The sequence below is a fragment of the Halyomorpha halys genome, unplaced genomic scaffold (assembly GCF_000696795.3).
Source record: "Halyomorpha halys isolate HHAL.00 unplaced genomic scaffold, Hhal_1.1 Scaffold433.1, whole genome shotgun sequence".
Lineage (NCBI taxonomy): Eukaryota > Metazoa > Arthropoda > Insecta > Hemiptera > Pentatomidae > Halyomorpha > Halyomorpha halys.
Genome location: NW_027115152.1, coordinates 783647 through 803856, shown reverse-complemented (window position 1 = coordinate 803856; position 20210 = coordinate 783647). Strand labels below are relative to the sequence as shown.

The 20210-nt window shown below is 30.8% G+C and overlaps 1 protein-coding gene across 1 annotated transcript in view; it reads left to right on the top strand.

The window, feature by feature from the left end:
- LOC106682652 (suppressor of lurcher protein 1) overlaps positions 1-20210 on the top strand; it is a 181124-nt gene that overhangs the window by 114147 nt on the left and 46767 nt on the right. Inside the window, exon 4 of the mRNA XM_014423637.2 lies at positions 8530-8710. Coding sequence (XP_014279123.1) covers positions 8530-8710 — 181 coding nt within the window. The remainder of the gene's footprint in view (positions 1-8529; positions 8711-20210) is intronic.

Here is a 20210-nt window from a genome sequence, read left to right as displayed (position 1 = left end):
AAATACAAATACATAAAATAAAATAAATAATAGACTAAAAATTTGGAAGAATTCATAACAGTGAAATGAAAATATAAGATAGTTGATTAATTACTATGGACAAAGGAATTAGTAGATTGATAACATTATTATTTATATAAATATAAATGTGAGTAATAAATAAATGATACAGTGGGTAAGAATGTCATATTGATGAGTAACATTAAAAACCTTTTAGGTATTTAGATGAGTATTTTAATATAGATGAGTAATTTAATAATTATATAGAGGAGCAATTTAACTAATTCTTTATACTCATCTATATAACTAAAAGGTTTTTAATGTTAATCCTCAATATAACATTCTTATCCACTGTATTTATTTATTACTCACATTTATATTTATATAAATAAAAATGCTATCAATCTACTAATTCCTTTGTCCATAGTAATTAATCAACTAGTTTATATTTTCATTTCACTGTTATGTATACTTCCAAATTTTTAGTCTATTATTTATATTTTTATTATTATTTTATTTTATTCATTTTTCTCTCTAAATTATGGTTGTTGTCTTTTTTTTTTTATAACCCTGATGAAGACCTTAAAATCAGGTCGAAACATAGGCACAAATAAATAATTCATTTGTTTTTTTCTGCTGACCGCACCCCTCGACCATCTTCTCCTATTATGTATTTACGGTCAGCTATCTTCACACCATCCAAATTGAATTATAATTGAAGTACCTTTAAAAACAAAATTAAAATAGTAAAAATGAATTACCAAACGATAGAGTTTTAATTCAATTTTATTTTTAATTTAAAGGTACTCTCATCCAAATGAGACGATGGCGGATTCCATGGTTATTTTTTAAATAAATAATGAAACTTCTTTATACATAATCTTTAAACTTTCTTGAGACTGGTAATTATTGTTTAAATAAAATTAATTTTATCCAATTTTAGTCTCAACAAATTTTTTATTTCTTTATATCTCGGATGTTTCGGCCATCCTCAAGGACGATCTTTATACAGATTGTCCTTGAGGATGGCCGAATTTGGCGGAACGTCGGACTATACAGAAATAAAAAATGTTTTGAGACTAAAATGGATAAAATTTTTTTATTTATTGAAACAATATTAACCAGTCTCGAGAAAGAGTTAAGATTATGAATAAATATAAATTTCTTAATATGAGTCGGACGTTTTGGCCAATTTGGCTGTCCTCAAGAAAATCTTAAATACAATATTACAAACACATTTTAAAAAAAAAAACTTTATTCTCCCAGGTCATTAATTTCTGTCCACAATTACTCTATTTTGTGTAACACTTTTAACATTTATCACAACTGTGATAAATTATAATAGGAAAAATTAACTGTAGTTAAAAGTTTAAAATTTTAATTTAATATGAAGAATTGACAAAATAGAGCAATTGTGGACTGAAATTAAGGACCTGGGCAGAATAGCCGGCATAGAGTTTTTTTTTAAAAATTGATGTGGTTCTAAAATTGTATTTAAGATTTCCTTGAGGATGGCCGAACAGGCCACAACATCCGACTTATAAAAATATATAAATTTATTCATAATCTTAACCCTTTCTTGAGACTGGTTAATATTGTTTAAATAAATTTTTAAAAAATATCCATTTTAGTCCCAAAACATTTTTTATTTCTTCATAAGTCCGACGTTTCGGCCAATTCGGCTATACTCAAGACCTTCATGCAGGCCTATTCTACCCGGGTCATTTATATCAGTCCACATATTACCCTAATTAGTCCACATTATATTAAAAACTAAAAATCTATATTAAAATTCATTATTTGGTTGTGATAAGTTTTAACAAAGGAGGTGACTGTGACAAAGATTTTAAAAATTGATGTGTTTCTTAAATTGTATTTAAGATTTCCTCAAGAATGGCCGAATTGGCCACAACATCCGACTTATTAAGAAATATAAATTGTTTTGAGACTTAAATTAGAAAAAAATAATTTTATGTAAACCACAAAAAAAAAAATGAAAATTCTGTAAATTGTAAAATACGCAGTAATAAAAAAACAACAACTAAGAATTGCGCATTTCTAAATCAGTATTGTTTATCTCTCGAATCTTGAAAATAAATAGATTTGTAGATAGTAAATATATATTTTTTTATTATTAATACAAACTTCAAATGATCCACTATTTCTCCCACTTATTTATTTAAAAATGAATAGTTGAAATAAACCACTCTTAAGCAATCAGTATAATAAATCATTAATCTATTTTTTTTTTTATAATTTAACTTTTTTCCGGTTCTTTTGGTACTGATGGATAAAACATTAAGAGAACTTTTTTTTTACTTCTTATCATAGTTAACTTAGACCAAGCCGGTAGTTGATAAAGTAACATAACTAATTATATGATATAAATTACTTTAGATGATGATACCGAGATTAATTATGGCTATAAGTTTGAACCCCTGACTAAACTTAAGCCGAGCTGGGGATCCAGATAAATGGAAGGTAATGAGTATCTCTCCCAACAATGTGCTTTTTGCCTTCTCCCTTCCGACCTCTTTCAGCAAAAACGGCTTAATCTTTAGGATTCCAACTTAATTAATATAAAGGAACGCTTCTTATCGTAATCATTTCATTTTCTTTCTTGTCTTAGCAATATCTAATGCTAGATTGTACAAATTGGACCCAACAATCTATCTCTAATTAGTCTCATTGAAATATCTAACAAAATTAATAATAATAATAACCCCTGGAAAATAAAAATAAATAATTTACCACCAGAGATCGATCTATAATAGTACAAGAGCCTAAGAGGGGAAAAAAGGCAGTTATTTCACCCCAATTATTGATTACTATAATTAAAACTATGTATAATAAGAGTCGGGCGGATTATCGCCTTGTAGATTTGCAGATTCAGCCTTAGTGAGAGTTGCGGGGATGTCATGAGATGGAAGAGCCTATAGGTCTTCTGGCGAAGGTTTCAAATGGGTTCGTCACTAAATAAAAATAAATTTAAAAGTCTCTTCGCTAACCCCAACTATTGTAGTTCAAAATATTAACAATCTGGCCATCACAATGTTTTTTTCTTCAACACTTTCTATTTTTTAATTTTTCATAATTTATTTTGTAAAATTCTTACTTCTATAATATTATATTTCATCTTCTATTGTCACCAATCAACTTCTATATACTTAATTTATTGTTACGTATAATTCCAAATTTGTTTATTTACAATTTTCCTTTATTTTTAAGAGTCTCTAAGTGATGGTTGTTATATCTTTTTTGTTTCTTTAGCCCTGATTAAGCTCTGAAATTCAGGTCGAAACGTGAGCACAAATAAATATGCCTTGTTTATTTGGATTTTTTTGCTTACCACACCTCTGACCATCTGTTCCTCATATATACGGTCATCTAATAGTTAATAACACCTTGTTATAAAAATCTTTAAAAAAAAATTAAAATACCTAATATACAATGCATTCAAGCATTTACTTTGCACACTTCTTTTTTTTTCATGTTCTCTTACACACTCAACCGCTCTAAAAGTTTGGCTAAATTTTTATATATATATTTTTAGGGAGGAAATCGAGGAATAAAGAAAGGATAACCGAAATATTGAGTAAGTCCACACCTATCAATATAATTCACATCATCATCACCATCAGCCTCATAAATCCAAACACCAATTATTCTAAATTCATCAACACACCTAATCTATTACTTATAATTAATTAACTTACCTAAGAGAGTATTTTTTTAAGACCAACGGTTGTGCAAGGAGGTGATTTATTCAGAATCGCGTTTGACTACCAACTTTTCTCCAATTAAGAGAACGCACTTTGTGAGGCTGGGTGGATTCCAGAGGGATCCCGAACTCGCACAATTGGCCCACGGCTACATTAACAGAATAAATAATTATCTGTCATCAGTCGGATTCTAACCTGGGTTCTTGAAGTTCGTTATATGATACAAAAACTTTGTTTTATTTTCATAAACCAATAATAATACAAACCATTTTTCTTATACAATTTACACTAACTCATAGCTGTATTACAAAGAAACATTACAAGGTGATATCATCAGCTGTAGTATATTCTTGTAGGGATCAGAGCTCAAAGAAACTTAACCGGATTTTAATGCCCTTTTATGCACGACGGCTCCGCAACTTATTAGGTTAACAGATCCCTTGTGAATCCAAAGGCATGGTATGAGTATATTTGTAGTAATAAATAAATTTTCTTGAAGAGCATTTATAGTCAATTAAAGCAACAAATATTTTATCATTATTTATACATTTTTAGGTATAAATAATGATAAAATTTTTAAGTTTATTGTCGTCTTAACGAGAAGAATGACTATGTTTTCTGTTTTTGCTGATAATATCTTTTCTATCTTTGACATTGGTAAAAGAAACAAAATAATAATAATACAAACAATCTAGATCGGGCAAAGAAAAACAAGTTTTGTTTTTTTTCCTTACTGTCCAAATAAATTACGTTGGTTTAATACACAGGGCGCCACAAACGTCTAAAAAAAATAAAATACTCTTTTTTTATTCTTTAATGTTGTTTTTTCCATTACGTTTATTTATTTTTCAATTTTCTATATTTTCAATTTCCTTCCTCGATTTCTTCTTCTAGTTTATTTTAAAGTTATTTTCCAAAACTTCTCTGATGATTTAAAATATTAGAAGGACCTAAACATTACTAAAAATATAAATAAATTAAAAAAATGTGGATAAAAAAAAAAACAGTGCAATGGTTGCCAATGTATACTTACGGGACGATTGAACAAATGGCTCTTTCAATTTTTATTATTGATGACTAAAATTATAATACTTAAAGAAAATTAGTTAAAAATCTCCAGACCCTGTCAAAGACTTTTTTCCTATTATTCAATTAATATATAGAGGTAATCCTAGATTAATCTAAAAGCTTAATTAAGCACGTTGCTGTTGAAAAGCCGAATTTAATTTGGGTTACCAATTTTAATTGCCTAATTATCTCTTTTAATTAGAATTTTTTTTTCTTGGGCTGTACATATTTTTTCTATATTTTTTTTTAGGCCCAAGAGGAGAAAAAATTAGTTACTTCACCCTAATTTTTTATTTTTTTAATGAAAACTATGAATAAAAAATGGCGGCTGTTTCAAAACGTTAAAAAAAGAATTTGTCATTCGGAGCTCTATATCTTTAAAACTACCAACAACACTAGAAAACGTAAGAAAGCATTATTTAAAGCAGAGTAAATTTGCTAAAACATGAGCCCTATAAGTGCTTTTAAAAAAGCAACATTTAAAAAAAAATAATGTACTGAAAAAGCAGATGTTATTGAATTTATTCTGAGAAATCTAAATTTATCTAGATATCTATTAAAACTCATATTAAAGTTAGTTTAATGTATTCTAAAGTAGTTTATGACGTTTACTTACTTCTTCTAACTTATAAATATTATTATTATACGTTAGAAGAATTACATTATTATACTTAAAATCTGTAACCTGAAAATAGAGCGGAAGCACTTATTTTATCTGGTATTTTTTTTAATAAGAAAAGAAAATTGTTTAATAGTTAATCTGAATATAATAATAAGGGCCTCTTGAACTTTAAATTAATAACAATAACAAAAACCTTTTTATAAAAAAAAAATCGTGAGATACTTTTTTTTTATCTTTTTATTTATATACGCACCTGTCATATAATACAGTAGGACAAGTACACTCTCGTCAGGAAAAATAGGGCTTCGGCCATTTTGGTGGAGTTGAAGTAAACTTTTACCGTAGTATTTATGATAATTGCCAACATAAATTGATGTATAGTAGTTTGGACAAAATTTCTTAGGCAAAAGTTATATTCATAGGCGAATAAAAACTACTGCTGTTACGAAGAAACGTGACATAAACAACTTCATAGTAATTTAAATTACCTTAATTTTCAGTGCTGGCTCACATCTATAAATCTTATGAATCCTGAGATATAGATTTTGCAAAATAACTTCACCCACTGATTTTTCAGTACATTATTTATGAAATGTCGCATTTTAAAAAGTTATATCTCAGGAAATATAGAATTGCTCATATTTTAGCAAATTTATTCTACTTTGAAGTATTCTCTCTTAGGTTTTCTAGTTTTAAACTTAAAAAATAACAGAAATAGGAAAAAAAAATCGAAAATCATTATTTTTACTAGCCTTAAGCCACAAAGAAGAAGAAATAGGTTTGGAGAGTAAGGCAGTGGAAAAGTCCAGTTTTCACAGAGGCGGAGATAAGAGGTAATTGAAAAATAAAGTCTGGAAATCTCCGTGGAGCTAATGAGGGCTCAACGGCCATTTCAAATAGTAGGGATTTTCATTCCAGTTCCCCTTTCTACGTTCTAACTCGCTACTTATAGTTATTTTAAGCTAGTATTTATAAATATATAAATGGAACATGTTTCTATATGTTTTATGTGTGTGTATTTTTAACCGTGTAAAAGATAGGTTTAATAGGAGTTAAAAAAAAAATGGTGCGGTGGGCTTATCACACAGTTTTCACATAGTTCCATGGAAGACGAAAATTTCAAACACTAAGTTTTTATTTTCCTGTTAATATAAAAATTGATATTTTAGTGTTTTCCGAGGTGAGGAATAACGTATATCAATTTTCCTGCCAAGAAAATAACAGTTTCACAAAATAACACAAATCCGTATGCAAAGCCTGTCTCATATTTTCCGACCTCTATTTCTTCATTTTTCTCCTTTTGTTAGATGTAAAATAATTTCATAGACCCTATTAGTATTCATTTTATTACTATTTGTAATTATGATAGACAAGGGTTAATTATTTAAAATAAATAAAACTAAAGGTACATTAGAGGAAGGTTTCCTAAAAATTTGGCATTAAAGTTAAACTGTACCAAAAATGATAAGACCTAACTGATATTATAGGGGTTTTCATCATGTAGCGTTAAATGTAAAATGTTTTACCAAATCAAATGTTATAAGTATAGGATTATGAGCAGCCTTATTTAAAGTTAAGTTAAATGCACAAGAGCTCCTAGCGGATTTTTTGAGCAACTTGTTTTATAACCTTTCCTTCCAAAACTTCATATTATTATTTACTTCTAAGTTTTGATTATAGTAATTTATTACAACATGTCTAAATTGAGTGAAAAGTGGAAGTAGTGTAAAATTTTGGCGACTGAGTGTCTTGTTGATCTTCTATCTTGCGAGAAAGATAATCAAGATGAGCTAATTGACAACTGTCATTACATTATTATTATTGTCATCCATTGTTTTATTAGTTATAAAGCATTCAAAACAATACACAAACACAAACTACGAGCAAGTAACCTAACATAACAACAAAAAAAGTGACGAGCTCAGCTGGTCTGTTGCGTGAGGCCATTCTCCATTTAACAGACCTAGTAACAGACTCTCAACTCCCATTTTACATGTTTTATCGTTTTAACATGGTAAAAGAAGGAAATATTTCTCCATTTAACATAATTTTTTCAATTTAAGACGCTTTAACATGTTAAATTAAAGATCATAAATACCCCTTATAAATCACTTGATTGTACATGGATGTGCCAAGTTTAATAAAATTCGAGAAAATCGAAAAAATGTGAACAATTTATTCTATAAAGTGGCACTTTCGAAAAGGCTGTCGTTATACTAGCCTTAAATATGTAATTTCAGTTTTGTACGAATTTTCATTTGCTACTTAAAATCGGATGTGATTTTGATGTTTTCATTCCTGATTAGCATGTAATTTTGAGGTATCCAAACGTTGCTATTAGATACCAACCGCTGTTTGAAAAACAAAAATGTCTTCGAACATCCTCGAATGTCCTCTTCTTTAACCAACCTATGAAGCTTACAGTGTCGGTGCAGCCTCCATCCATATCTTAAAACCTTCTCTATCCGTGGCATCTTCTTGACTTTGCCGAGGATGACACCTCTGTCCCTTGCCAGATCCGATATAAGGTCCTTCCACTTATTCCACGATCGTCCGTGTGGTCTTATTCCCTCAATTTTTGGGAATCTATTGATCGGCATTCTTACCACATGGCTGAACAAGATTAATTCTTTTTATGTACATTTTCTATTCTTTCTGTCCTGCCTCTTCTCTTATTCTTCTATTTCTCAATCGGTGGAATCTAGTTTTACAAAGAGCTTTGCTAAAGAACGTCATTTCTGCAGCTTCAATACTCGGGAAACTTTCAGCTGCAAAGGTCAGCGTATTGACTTGTTTATACGCCGTCACCTTTGTTTTCGATTCCACTTCCCTTTATTATAAAGTTACGGAGTTGATGGTACACGCTCCTTTCCCTTTGCGCAGGTTTATCTAGGAATCTAACCTTCCATCATTAGTAATGTTGATTCTAAGATATTAGTACACATCAACCAATTCCAAATTCAATCCTTTACAATTTACCGTTCCTTGTTCCCTCGAACCACTCTTAGGCACCACGATGTACTTAGATTTGGTCCAGTTGAGAGTCATTCCTCACTAAATAAAGAAATATTAATTACTAGCTTAGAAGCGCTTTAGAAATGTGTCTCTTTGTTTCAGGTTGCGAATGCCTTATTTTCTCTGGGACTTACGGGAAAGACTACGGGCGCTTCACGAGCCCAGACTTCCCGAAGCCATATCCTTCGGGCATAGACTGCCTCCTTTACAATTTCATTGCTGGATCCCACGAGGTCATTGAATTGGTATTCAACCACTTCGATATGCATCAAACTTCACCTGAGTAAGTATATAAATCAAATACTAGTTAGAAGTGGGAAAAACATCATTAATTCAGTGCTCTTCCTCATTTCCAGGATCAACAATCTGAAATAATTTTACCATTTCATAAAATTAACGGTTTTGTTTAAGTGTTAATTTTGGTTCTTAAATAAATAATTTATACTTTGTCAGCATTTACTTTGTCGTTTTAATATGTATCATAAATAAGTATCGACGAAAGCAAAACTTAAATAAAAAGGGACAAATAAATATAATATAAGATATTACACGCTTGGACTTCTGTAAAAGACTGGCTTTATATGGTTCGGTAATTGTAGTTACAGCCTGAGTCAGCTATATATATATATCAAATAATTCGATCAAATGATCTCTTCAGTCAGCTGACATTGAAGTAACAGCTGACTCAGTCCGTAACTCCCCACCACCACCAGTTTACGAACAATCCTCGTAAACTAATACAATATAATAACATAGAAAACAAAAACAATAAAGAAAACATTTACAATGAAAAAGAAATTTCTATAAATATATCATACTAAAAAAAAAATCACAAGCCCGCCAAAGTAAACTCTAAACACATAATTTAAAATTAAAAATAAAATAAAAGAACTATATATTTGTATAATATTCTGTGATATATGGCATGAGCGTACCCAGAGGGGGGCAGGTAGGTGGCTGCCCGCCCCCCTAAGAGTAAAAAATTATTAATTTAATAAAAAAAAAATGTCAATCAAATACTAATTGTGAAAACTAATAAAGCACTGCAACAATTATATATAATTATATAATTTAATTATATAATCTTAAAATTTTGGTTTCATTCTCCTTTTCCGTGCTGAAATGTCATAACTTGATTGACTATGGCTTCCCCCCCCTAGTGATCCGGAGTATGCCCTTGATATATAATACTTCAAATAATTTTAGTTTCTCTATCCCAGTGAGCTGTCAGGACTCTTACCCCTGACCTATATTTCTTTATAGCCTTTCGTCTACTTTTATGTTATCACCAAGGATCTTTACTATATTATTTTTTTTTTGTTAAAATAATATAATTAATAATTTTTGTTAATTTTCATAAAGAGGATATGTTTAATTAGTTAGAACTACAATAACTAATATTTGCATAATTTCTATTCATGTTTTTGTCATTAAAAATATTTTAAATAAATATGTTATATAGATAGACTCTTTTAATTTTCTATTAATACTTTCACTTATATGTGGGAGTGGGTACCTCATTGATACGTTTGCACAGTGCAATAAAATCCAAAGAAACTTGTTTGAATTCGGCTGTGGCAGACAATTATTTTCTGTAACAATCCTCGGTTACCCCTTACAAGGGCTACAAAATCTGACGGTCGAGCATGATTCTGTCCAAATCACCTCCTTGTACAACCATTTGTCTAGTAATATCACTTCCTAACGAATAATTGCACCCCTGAAGAATTTTATGGTTAACTAAAGGTCAAAAATTCTTGGCAGGAACAAAACTTATATTCATTGTTCCTACCGAGAAACCCTTAAATATGAATTTTAATAGCAACAGAAAAATAAAATAAAATTTGTTTATAAGTTTCGCTTCTTGCACCGCAACAAATATTTACAATTATTTTCTGTTTATTTAAAAAAAAAGAAGTGAATTCTTCGTATATTTGGATAAGAAAACTTCAGTATTAGGTTATATAATTTATTCAATAAACCCAAAATACAAAATTTTATTCTCAAGTTATTTTAATAAGTTTTGTTTAATAAACTTAAAAATTATGGGTGTTATTGTTTAAGATAATTGTTTTCTGTTTCACTGTAGCTATGAGTTAACTCCGTAGGTTCAGGAGCCCTCGGCGTCCACCCAACCTCATAAAGGTACCTCTTAGTTGGGTTAAAACCTGCCGAACGAGCGTGATTGTAACCAAATCACCTCCCTGCACAACCGTTCGTCTAGTAACAGTACTTCCTAGCAAGTAACGATAAGTACCCCTCACCTATCATGGGTTGTAGCAGATCAGATTTAATTTTTTTTTTTATCATAAAATTTATTTTCTTTCGAAATTGCCAAACCGATTGTCCCTTCCACGTCAATACTACTTCCAATACAAATTCAGGAGAGCTGTCAGAATTTTGCCGCGTTTCCAATTATGACTCTACTGGTTGGAACCAGCATTGAAGACTACAACGAATGGCCCAAACACCTCTAGTAATTTTAAACCGAAAATTGAATTCCAAGAATATTCTTACCATATTTTAGAGGAAATAGGATTGAAGCAATATCTTACGACATAAAAAGTTTAATTTAACGATTTTTTTTATTTTCCAGGTTATATACAAATTAATTTACATACATTTCTTATCTATCTACCGATAATGTTTATTTTTTCTTTGTTAGTAAATACCACGTAAATTAATTAAACATTAGGGTAAATGTTTTAATATTTCCAGTACTCTGTCAAATATACATACGATTTCTTTGTGCTTAAAGATATTTTTTTTCTGGATAAAAAATAACGTTTCCGTATAAATCATAAATTTTTTGAATCCAGCAAAATAAAGGTTACTATGACATCCCAGGTAAGACAGAGTACTTAACATGTTGTATACTATACATCACATCTGCTGTATTCTAGTGACATACAGTGGGGGTTGGTCTACCAAATAAAATAACAAAATAATTATAAGTAAAAGACTAAAAATTTAAAAAAAGGGCTTTTGATCGAGTCTGGCATCCAGGACTGCTAAACAAGATCTGTAAATTCCTACCCCCTACATATTTTCTCATTACCCGTTCTTATCTCACCGACAGGTTATTTCAAGTAAATCACAACAGCGCTTATTCACCCCTATTTCCTCAGTCTGCTGGTGTACCTCTGGGTAGTATCCTTGGTCCTATCCTTTATACAGTGTTTACAGCTGACATCCCAACCCATCCTAACACTATTCTCACCACTTATGCCGATGACACATGCCTATTCTCAGTGAATAATGACTCTTACATTGTATCCCAAACCCTCTAATCCAAAATCACTACCCTTGAACAATGGTGCCAAAACTGGAGGATTAAAATAAATTCCAATAAATCGCACCAAATCACATTTACCCTTCGTCGTAAATCTTCGCCTTGCCCAACAGTACCCTTTGCTATGAGTATGAATTTCCATATTGAAATTTTGTCATTTATATACATATAGTTTAAAGATTTTTAAAACCACATTATTTAAATTAATGTCCTTCACGAGTGGTGCATTCATTCCTCTCTGTAGCATAAACCAAGGCTCTATATTAGAGTCTTTGGACATATCAATATACCTAATATACTGTTTTTTTTTTGTAGTTTTCTTCAACTCACCATTTTAAAAAAAATTATAAAATCAACTTCCTAAAAAAGAAAATCTAGAATCTATACCCATTTTTTTATCGTTTTTAAACGTTCAAATCACTTTTAAGCTGTTTTAATAAAAAAAAATCCAACCATAGTAACGGTGCTCTGCTCATAGTTTTATTAAATAAAATATTCCATTCAAATTTAGTCCCATTTTCAGGAAATACAATTCGTAATCCACCATATATTATATTTGCTCAATAATTTATAGATTGAGAATCAAAAGAATAATAATTATTAAATAATATCCAATGATTATTCAATAGAATGATGTAATCACCCTACAAAATTTTCTGGAATTTGCGTTTTTAAAATTAAATTTATATCAAAATTCTTTTGAATCGTTTATCCGCCCTTTTTTACAACTTCGCACAGAAGGTAGAAAGGGTTTTTAAAGGGAATTCATCTGGTAGCCCGATAGCACTAAACGAATAGAATAGTTAATCAGGTTTGATTTCTATTTGTTTATCGTGAATAAGGCAACCTTTAGGAACTGAAAGCAGTGTGTGGAATAATTTCTCTTTGGACCGACATGTTAAATTCATGAGGAGGTCCGACGCTGTCCCGTCGACATAGTCAGTAAAATCATAACATCCCTTCCATACTCCATCATCATGTTTTTGGTAAAAATTTCTAGACGAAAAATCGATAGCGAAACTCAATTTACTGATTCCAGTATACTTCATAGTGAAGAAAGAGAAAGGCAGATAAAATAAAAGGAAGTTATCAGTTAATAAGTTATTTTCAATAGTTATTGTTGTTGATTGTTGCTTAAAGGCGTAAAACCCTCTGGTCATCAACGCCTATGGCATGATAAAAGTAAAAAAAAAATGACAAAAATAAAATAAATAAATAAAAAAGGAGTTATAATTTATAAAGAAGGCGATGTGCTTTTAAAAATTCAAACACTAATTTGATTTTAGCTTCCTCATCTGTGAGAGCTTCTGATAAATTTGGGGTCAGTCCTATCCTGTTTATTATTAGGAAATTTTGAGTACATTCTTCAAAAATATGTCTAATCATAAGAATGGACTGACAATATTTGCACGTTGGAGGTGGCAGTTTTCTGATCAGGTGAGAGTGCGTGAGGAGAGTATGACCTATTCTCAAGTGGGTTTGAGCAACTTCCTCCCTACGGCTGTTGCGGTAGGATGTTGACCATGGTTTTACTGATCGTTTTATTTCTTTTAATTTACTCGGAGAGCTTTCATCATACTTGGCCTGCCATTTTTCTAATATTTGTAATTTAAGGGGTGTACTGAATTCTGATGGGGTAAGAACGGCGGTGCCTCGGCCAGGGAGCCTGAGTGCCCCTCTGGCAGCTTTGTCTGCGAGCTCGTTACCAACAATGCCAATGTGGCTTGGAGCCCATACGAAAATAATGGATTTACCTTGTTGTGATAATTTTAGAAGAAAATATTGAATTCTTATGATGGATAGATGTTCGGGGTACACGTTTTTTAGAGAGCTCAACGAATCTGAGATTATTACAATAGTCTTCTGAATTATTGAAAAGCAAAAATGGAGGGCTGATGCTATCGCGTGGAGCTCGGCGGTGTATATTGAGCATAACTTTTGATCTACTACCTAATGTATCTAAATAGCTTCTGATTTGGATGATTCATGTTGTGAGGTGTAGTAACTTGGGTGTTACCGTTGGTCCATTTCTCAGGACCTCTTCTCTAGCCAGTCTTCTAACTTCTGTACCTCTACGACTTCAGTGTCATCGTCTTCAATGCCCCTTTTTCCTGGTCTAGTTGTCTTGCCCCTCCTCCTCCCACCTCCTCTTAGAGGCGTTACCTTTTTTTAATCTAATGCCTCATTGGCCATAGGTGACAGAACGCCCCCTAGATGTTCGCCCCCCCCCTATGCCCGAGAGTGGGAGTTTGACATGTCTAGGAAGGGTTTGTACCTGCTTAATTGGCTTCTGACCCTTCGACAAAAACTGTAATTAACACTAAAGTGTTAATAGCTCTGATTTGGGACCCATGTGGCAAATAAACCCAGGTGTGTATATTGAAAGAATATATATATTGAAAGATATCCCACCTTGACCTGGTATCGGGACAGATGGCGAAAAACCATAATAATATCCATAATTCTTAATACTTCAATACATATCACTACCTACATCCTTACTCTACGTTGATCTGTCCATAGGTTCTTTGGTTATGAAGAAAAAATGAAAACACCAAGAAGGTAGTTCCATTAATTTTTTTTTTGTTTTCTCAAAATTAAAAAAAAAAAGAATATGATGTTTTTGGCAAAGTAGGTCAACAATTTTTTACTAAAAATCAAATCATATTCGTTTTAGCATCGTACGAAACTCTCAAATACCATTTTTGAAAGAAATTAAAAATTTTATTAGGAGGTTTTTTATTCCGGTGATTATTGTTCATATAATCATTCATAACTCCTCTGCATTTTATCTAATTCCTACATTAATACACCTGTTGGAAAACTGGATGTCTCCCCTTTTAACCAACATTAATGGCCTTATAAGGGCGAAATATTAGTTTCAAATAAAGAAAAACTTAAAAAAAAGTTATTTTATATCTCCGGTTCTAATTTGTTTAATTAGATTCGGTGCAGTTTATAGACCACTGCCAAGTTTCGTGTAGATTTGTTCAGTGACATTAAAGTTAATTCTCCTTTTTTTTTTATTTTTCAAAAGAAATCATAAACTTTTGAGTCAAAAATTTGTATTTAATTCGAGGTGCTGAAAATGAATATTAACTTTGGTTCACTCCTAAAATATCTTTTACCACACTTTGATAGGTCAGTCATTCTGTATTGTTTCAATACATTACTAATATTGAAGCACAATGAGGGATATTTCATAAAATCTACGACAGATTTGATATAGTATATACATTACAATATGATAGATTATCAGATTGTCACAAATAATAAGAAAATACACCTAAATCAGACCTATATTAACGAATTTACATAGAGGTTAGCTGTTGCCATTTATGTTACTATAGTTATCGTTTTATCACTTCATTTATACATTAATTGATATTAAAGTTTCAATAGTGTTCAATTAGTGTATATACATCCTCAAATATAATAATAGCGAACCATTACCGGGTCTTCAATAAAAATAAATTTAATATGAAGTATTGTCTTCTTATACCACTTAATCTTTAACATATGATAAATTTAATGAAAAAACTTTAAAGTTTATCGAAATAGTTATATACCTCAGGAGTAATAAATGAAAAACAAATTTGATTAAATGATCACATAAAATTAGGTTTTTTCGTTTGTATTTTGATACCTAAGTATACTTACATATGGCTACAAAACAAACTAAAAATCTTATCAACCTCGATAAAGTGTTTACATTCTCACTCTAAATAGTTGAAAGATTTATATTTTGAGTGTGTGTTAGCTCAGCAAATTTCCACGTTCAATTAATTCCATAGCGTTTGTCATATGCTATATTTAGACTATACCACCTTAACTGGACTGATATCAACACCTTATAATGTCACAAGGCAATCAAAGGGAGAAGACTGTATGTATGAACTAATACTGTTATTACTCGTAATGAAGGGTACGAAAAAAAAAGAAGGCAGAACTTCTACATAGATAGCCCAGAGCAAACTATACACCAGACGAAATACCATTATCAACCAGAAGAAATTCATCGTTTAAATAAAATTTTTAAAAAATTAGTTTCACATTTGATAATGTTTTTTAAATAAATAAATAAGAAAATTTAATTAATATTAATTTATTTTAAGAAATAAGACAGCACAAACAATTCACAGGTATCGTTTAAAAACACACACACACACGTATAATTAGTTTATTACCCTAGTAATATTAAAATAGTATTCAATTCAATTGCTTAACTTAACAATTATTCAATTTTTCCTAATTTGTCTTGGAGTATTTTGGTTCCTAAAGTATGGGAAAAATTCATAGAATCAATTATATCAATTATTTACTTTAACATATATATTATTACTATTTATATGGCGGTGCCGGTTAGAATCCGGCTTGGGGCGTTGACTTTTTTTTTCATTGAGTGGCGGGCCCACAAAATGAAAAACTTTGACCCCCAACTATGGTTAGGCATAGCAAGTTCAATGGGAGTCTTGGTTGAAAAAAAAAATTAATAAACTACTACTACTAGCATATAAATAAAAACATAAGAGTACTGCATGGTCGGAAGAGAGGAAGCAAAGGCACGCAGAAAGGATGAGCAGATACTGAGAGAGAAGAAAGGCAAAAATGAGAAGTCTTGAAAGGCCGTTCCGTGAAAAAAAATAAATAAATAAAAAAGCATATAATTAAAATAATATCTTATTTACCTGATAATTGTAACTTGGAACATAATTGGAATAAGAATATAAAATATACCATACTAACTGAAATATATATTAAATAATAAACAGACCGATTAAAAAAATATCTAATGTAATATTATCTCTTAATAATCACTATTATTAATTTTTCTGAATTTCTCTTTATTTAAAATTAAAATATAACTGATGACAATATTCTCTAATTCTAAACAAACTATTATGATTTTATATTAAACTCCAAATATATTTTTTATAAATAACTAATTTTACAATATACCATCAGTAATGCTCAATTTAATTATAGTAATATGTTGGTCATTAATATAAAGTCTCAATGAATTGGTTAACCATTAATGCTTTATTTTATTTTTCCTTAGTTATCATAATAATATCTATAATAAATTGCACACACACATAAGAAACCTCCAACGTCAGATTTCCAACCTTCACGGTAAGGAAATGCCAAATTTGAGGAGCTCACGTATTTTCTCAAGGGAATACATCCATTAGTGGGTCTGTTCCCTGAATAACAATGACTGGCTGGATCTCCTCACTGCTTCCAGTCAACCAGGATGTTATTTATATTTTAAGAAAACGTTGCAACGATTAATTTTTTATTTTTATAATTTATAATGAACTGAGGTAGGTGATTAGGAAACTCCTGAACCCCTAGCCCATGATCGATTCGGTTGTATTAAACGTGGAATGACTGAGAGGTCTAATGGCTGTGAATGAATATCTCACGAATGATGCGTTGATTTTTATTTCAGTAGTATAAAATTTGTATTGTTTATTTTTCGGACTCGCGAGGTATTGGAGTTTAAGGGAAAATATTTTGTCACATCTTTAGAATTTAGAAAAATTGTCTTCATGGTGCATAATAATTAAGCAAGTAATAATGACATTTATATTGTTTTTAGAGTAAAAATAAATGAGTTTTCTATGATCTTTGAGGTTCTCGTGTTTCTTAAATTTCTAAAAAAAATATGGGAAGGATTGGGCCTTATTAGGCTTATTAGAGCCAAGAACAAAACAAGATAACCATGATGATTAAATGGAAGTACAAAAAAACAAGAAACATCAGAAGATAACAGATAATATAGGTGCATAAGTAGTATTGAAGGAAATGCATAGTGTATTATAACAATATTAAAACCATACATAGTAAGATACAGGAAAAATAAGTAATATTAAAGGGAAGAGTGAAAGAAGAAAATATAGATATGAAAATCATTTAAAATTTTCTTTTTATTTTAATAAATAAAATATTTATTTTCTTTATACTTTTGATATTACTGCAATATTAAATAATTTCTTATTTTGTACTAAATAATTAATAGGATAGTAATAGAATCAACTGTACCATGTTCGATAAAGATCTAAAAGAGTGGATGTCAAATTATTTTTTTATGAGAAGATCTGGCATGAAATAAACCTTCAAATAATCTTAATATAACTTAATATTATATTATTATAACTTAATGTAACTTTGTATTATACCATTATAGCTTAATATAACTTTATATTACATTATATGGCTTTTATAGGCGAAGATTCCGCAGTGACGGTAATCGCGGTGTTTAGACAGTTTTCGCAGACAATACCATCTTGTTAACTTATCGACAATGGATTAAAATGTAAAATGGCAATCCATGAAAAAATAATTAAATTAAAACTAAAATGATCGACTACGGAATTAACCCTGCCCTACACAGCTATTCTTCTTAAGAGACGGGGTTGCTATGTCTCATGCTCTATTTTCTATCGGGTGCCAGAAAAACTACTGAAGGTAATTATTCAAAATTAGTTATATTCATTAACTTAAATTAGTATTATTGAATTACATTCCAAAAGCATAGAATGTTTACCAGTTACCAACAGGATTGGATCATTGAATACACAATATTAGAGTGGTGTTGGGTTATATACGCCACAGAAGCAAACTAAGCACTTACTAATCAACAACAGACATAAAGTAAACAAGTACAATGGTATTAACAATAATAATAATTCAAACTATTATCATGAGGTAAATCATTCAGATAAATCATAAGAGATGAGGTTCCAGCGGCAGGCTGCCATCGCTCTCTCTTCCATCTGCCTCTATCTTAAGACTTCACGTCGCAGCCATGTCTTTCCTCTTCCACTCTTCAGCTAGAAGCGTCCTCATTCTATCCCACTCGTTCATACTCCCTTTTGTTCAAGTCATCATTTAGACCTAGCCATCATCCTTTTCTTCTTCTTCCTCTATTCTCATTGGCTTTTCGTGGCTCCACCTTCACACCATAAGTCATAAAGATTGCCCTCAGGTTTTGTGGAAAACCATATCTGACTTATCCACCGAGCTCACCTGTCGACCCCTTTCTCAAGATAGACACATGATCTTATTCCGACTCCGAACTATCCCATGACTCTAAGATCTAATAAAGGTTTCTCGAATTTCTATAGAGGACTCCCTATTGTGTTAAGAGATACCAATAAATAGGTTTTTTTTAAGGAAGATCTTTGGCACTTAGGACTTACCTGACAAATACGATTTTCATTTTTTATTTCTACTTTTCACTGTACATCTCATTTTTATTTACATTGTTCATTTTTATATGAAATGTCACATATTTTAAATTATATTTAGCCATTATAATAATAATGATGGCCTAACGAACCCCAAGATTCGATGCCGATACCACCAAATACTCTCTGCATAAATCCTTCCAGTGATGCCCTCCAAGCCCAATTCCACTAAATCAATTTTAACGCAATCCTCCCATCTACGACCAATACCCCTCGGACGTTTACCGGTTGGTTCAGTATTTATTAACATTTTAGGGATCCGTTCGTTACTAAGCCCTACAACCTTACACGCCCATCTTATGCGCCACAATGCTACAACTTGAATTATATTTTCCGGGTGTAGTCCCCTTAATTCAGCGTTGTGTAATCTTCTAAATTCTCCCGTTAATTCATCCTTTTTCGGTCCGAATATCTAGCCAAACTTTAGTTTTATTTCATGTTATCTAATCTCTTTCTTTGTTACATTTAATTGTTTGTATCTTTTTTAGCTTTGATGAAGTCCTGCAAAGTGGAACGAAACCTAGACTCACGATAAATAGTTTAATTACTATTTGAGTTTTTTTCTTTAGCGCACCCGGACCATCTTCCTATATTGTTTTTTTACTGATAGTCTTTATTTTTAGAATATTATCATCTTTATTTTACTAGTTTATTAATATTTATTTCCCAAATTTATTATTTGAATAAATAGAAAAAATAAATAAACTCGAACCTTGTTTTGTATATTGACAAGGATGTGAATATGGGGTTTTATTCAGTGGTGCGGTAACTTGGCAAAGAAACCGCTGAGGTATTTTTAGCCGAGGTTGTGCTAATAAAGTGAAATTAAGCGCCTTGAGAGAGCCCTTTGAAGGAGTATGTTACATTGAGGCCGTTCTGGAGTCACTGTTACTGCGACAATGGTACACGGCAATTTCTCCATCTGGTAGTTACTGAATGAGTGGGAGAGCACTTGAAGCACTTCCAAGCTCCTTGCGTCAGGGATAAAGACATTTTACACTTCTCTTAATGAAAATTAAACGACTCTGTTCCTAAGCTTTTATTGTTCCTCAGCGTTAAGGCATCTTAAGGAAATTTTAGGTCGCACAAAATATTTATATTAATTGTTTCATAGAATGATATGGAGTTGTAGTACAAGGAAGCAAGAATTTACAGAGGAAACAAAAAATGACGGCTGTTTCAAAAGGTTAAAAAAAATTATAATATGATATTATATAATACTAATATTATTATTATAA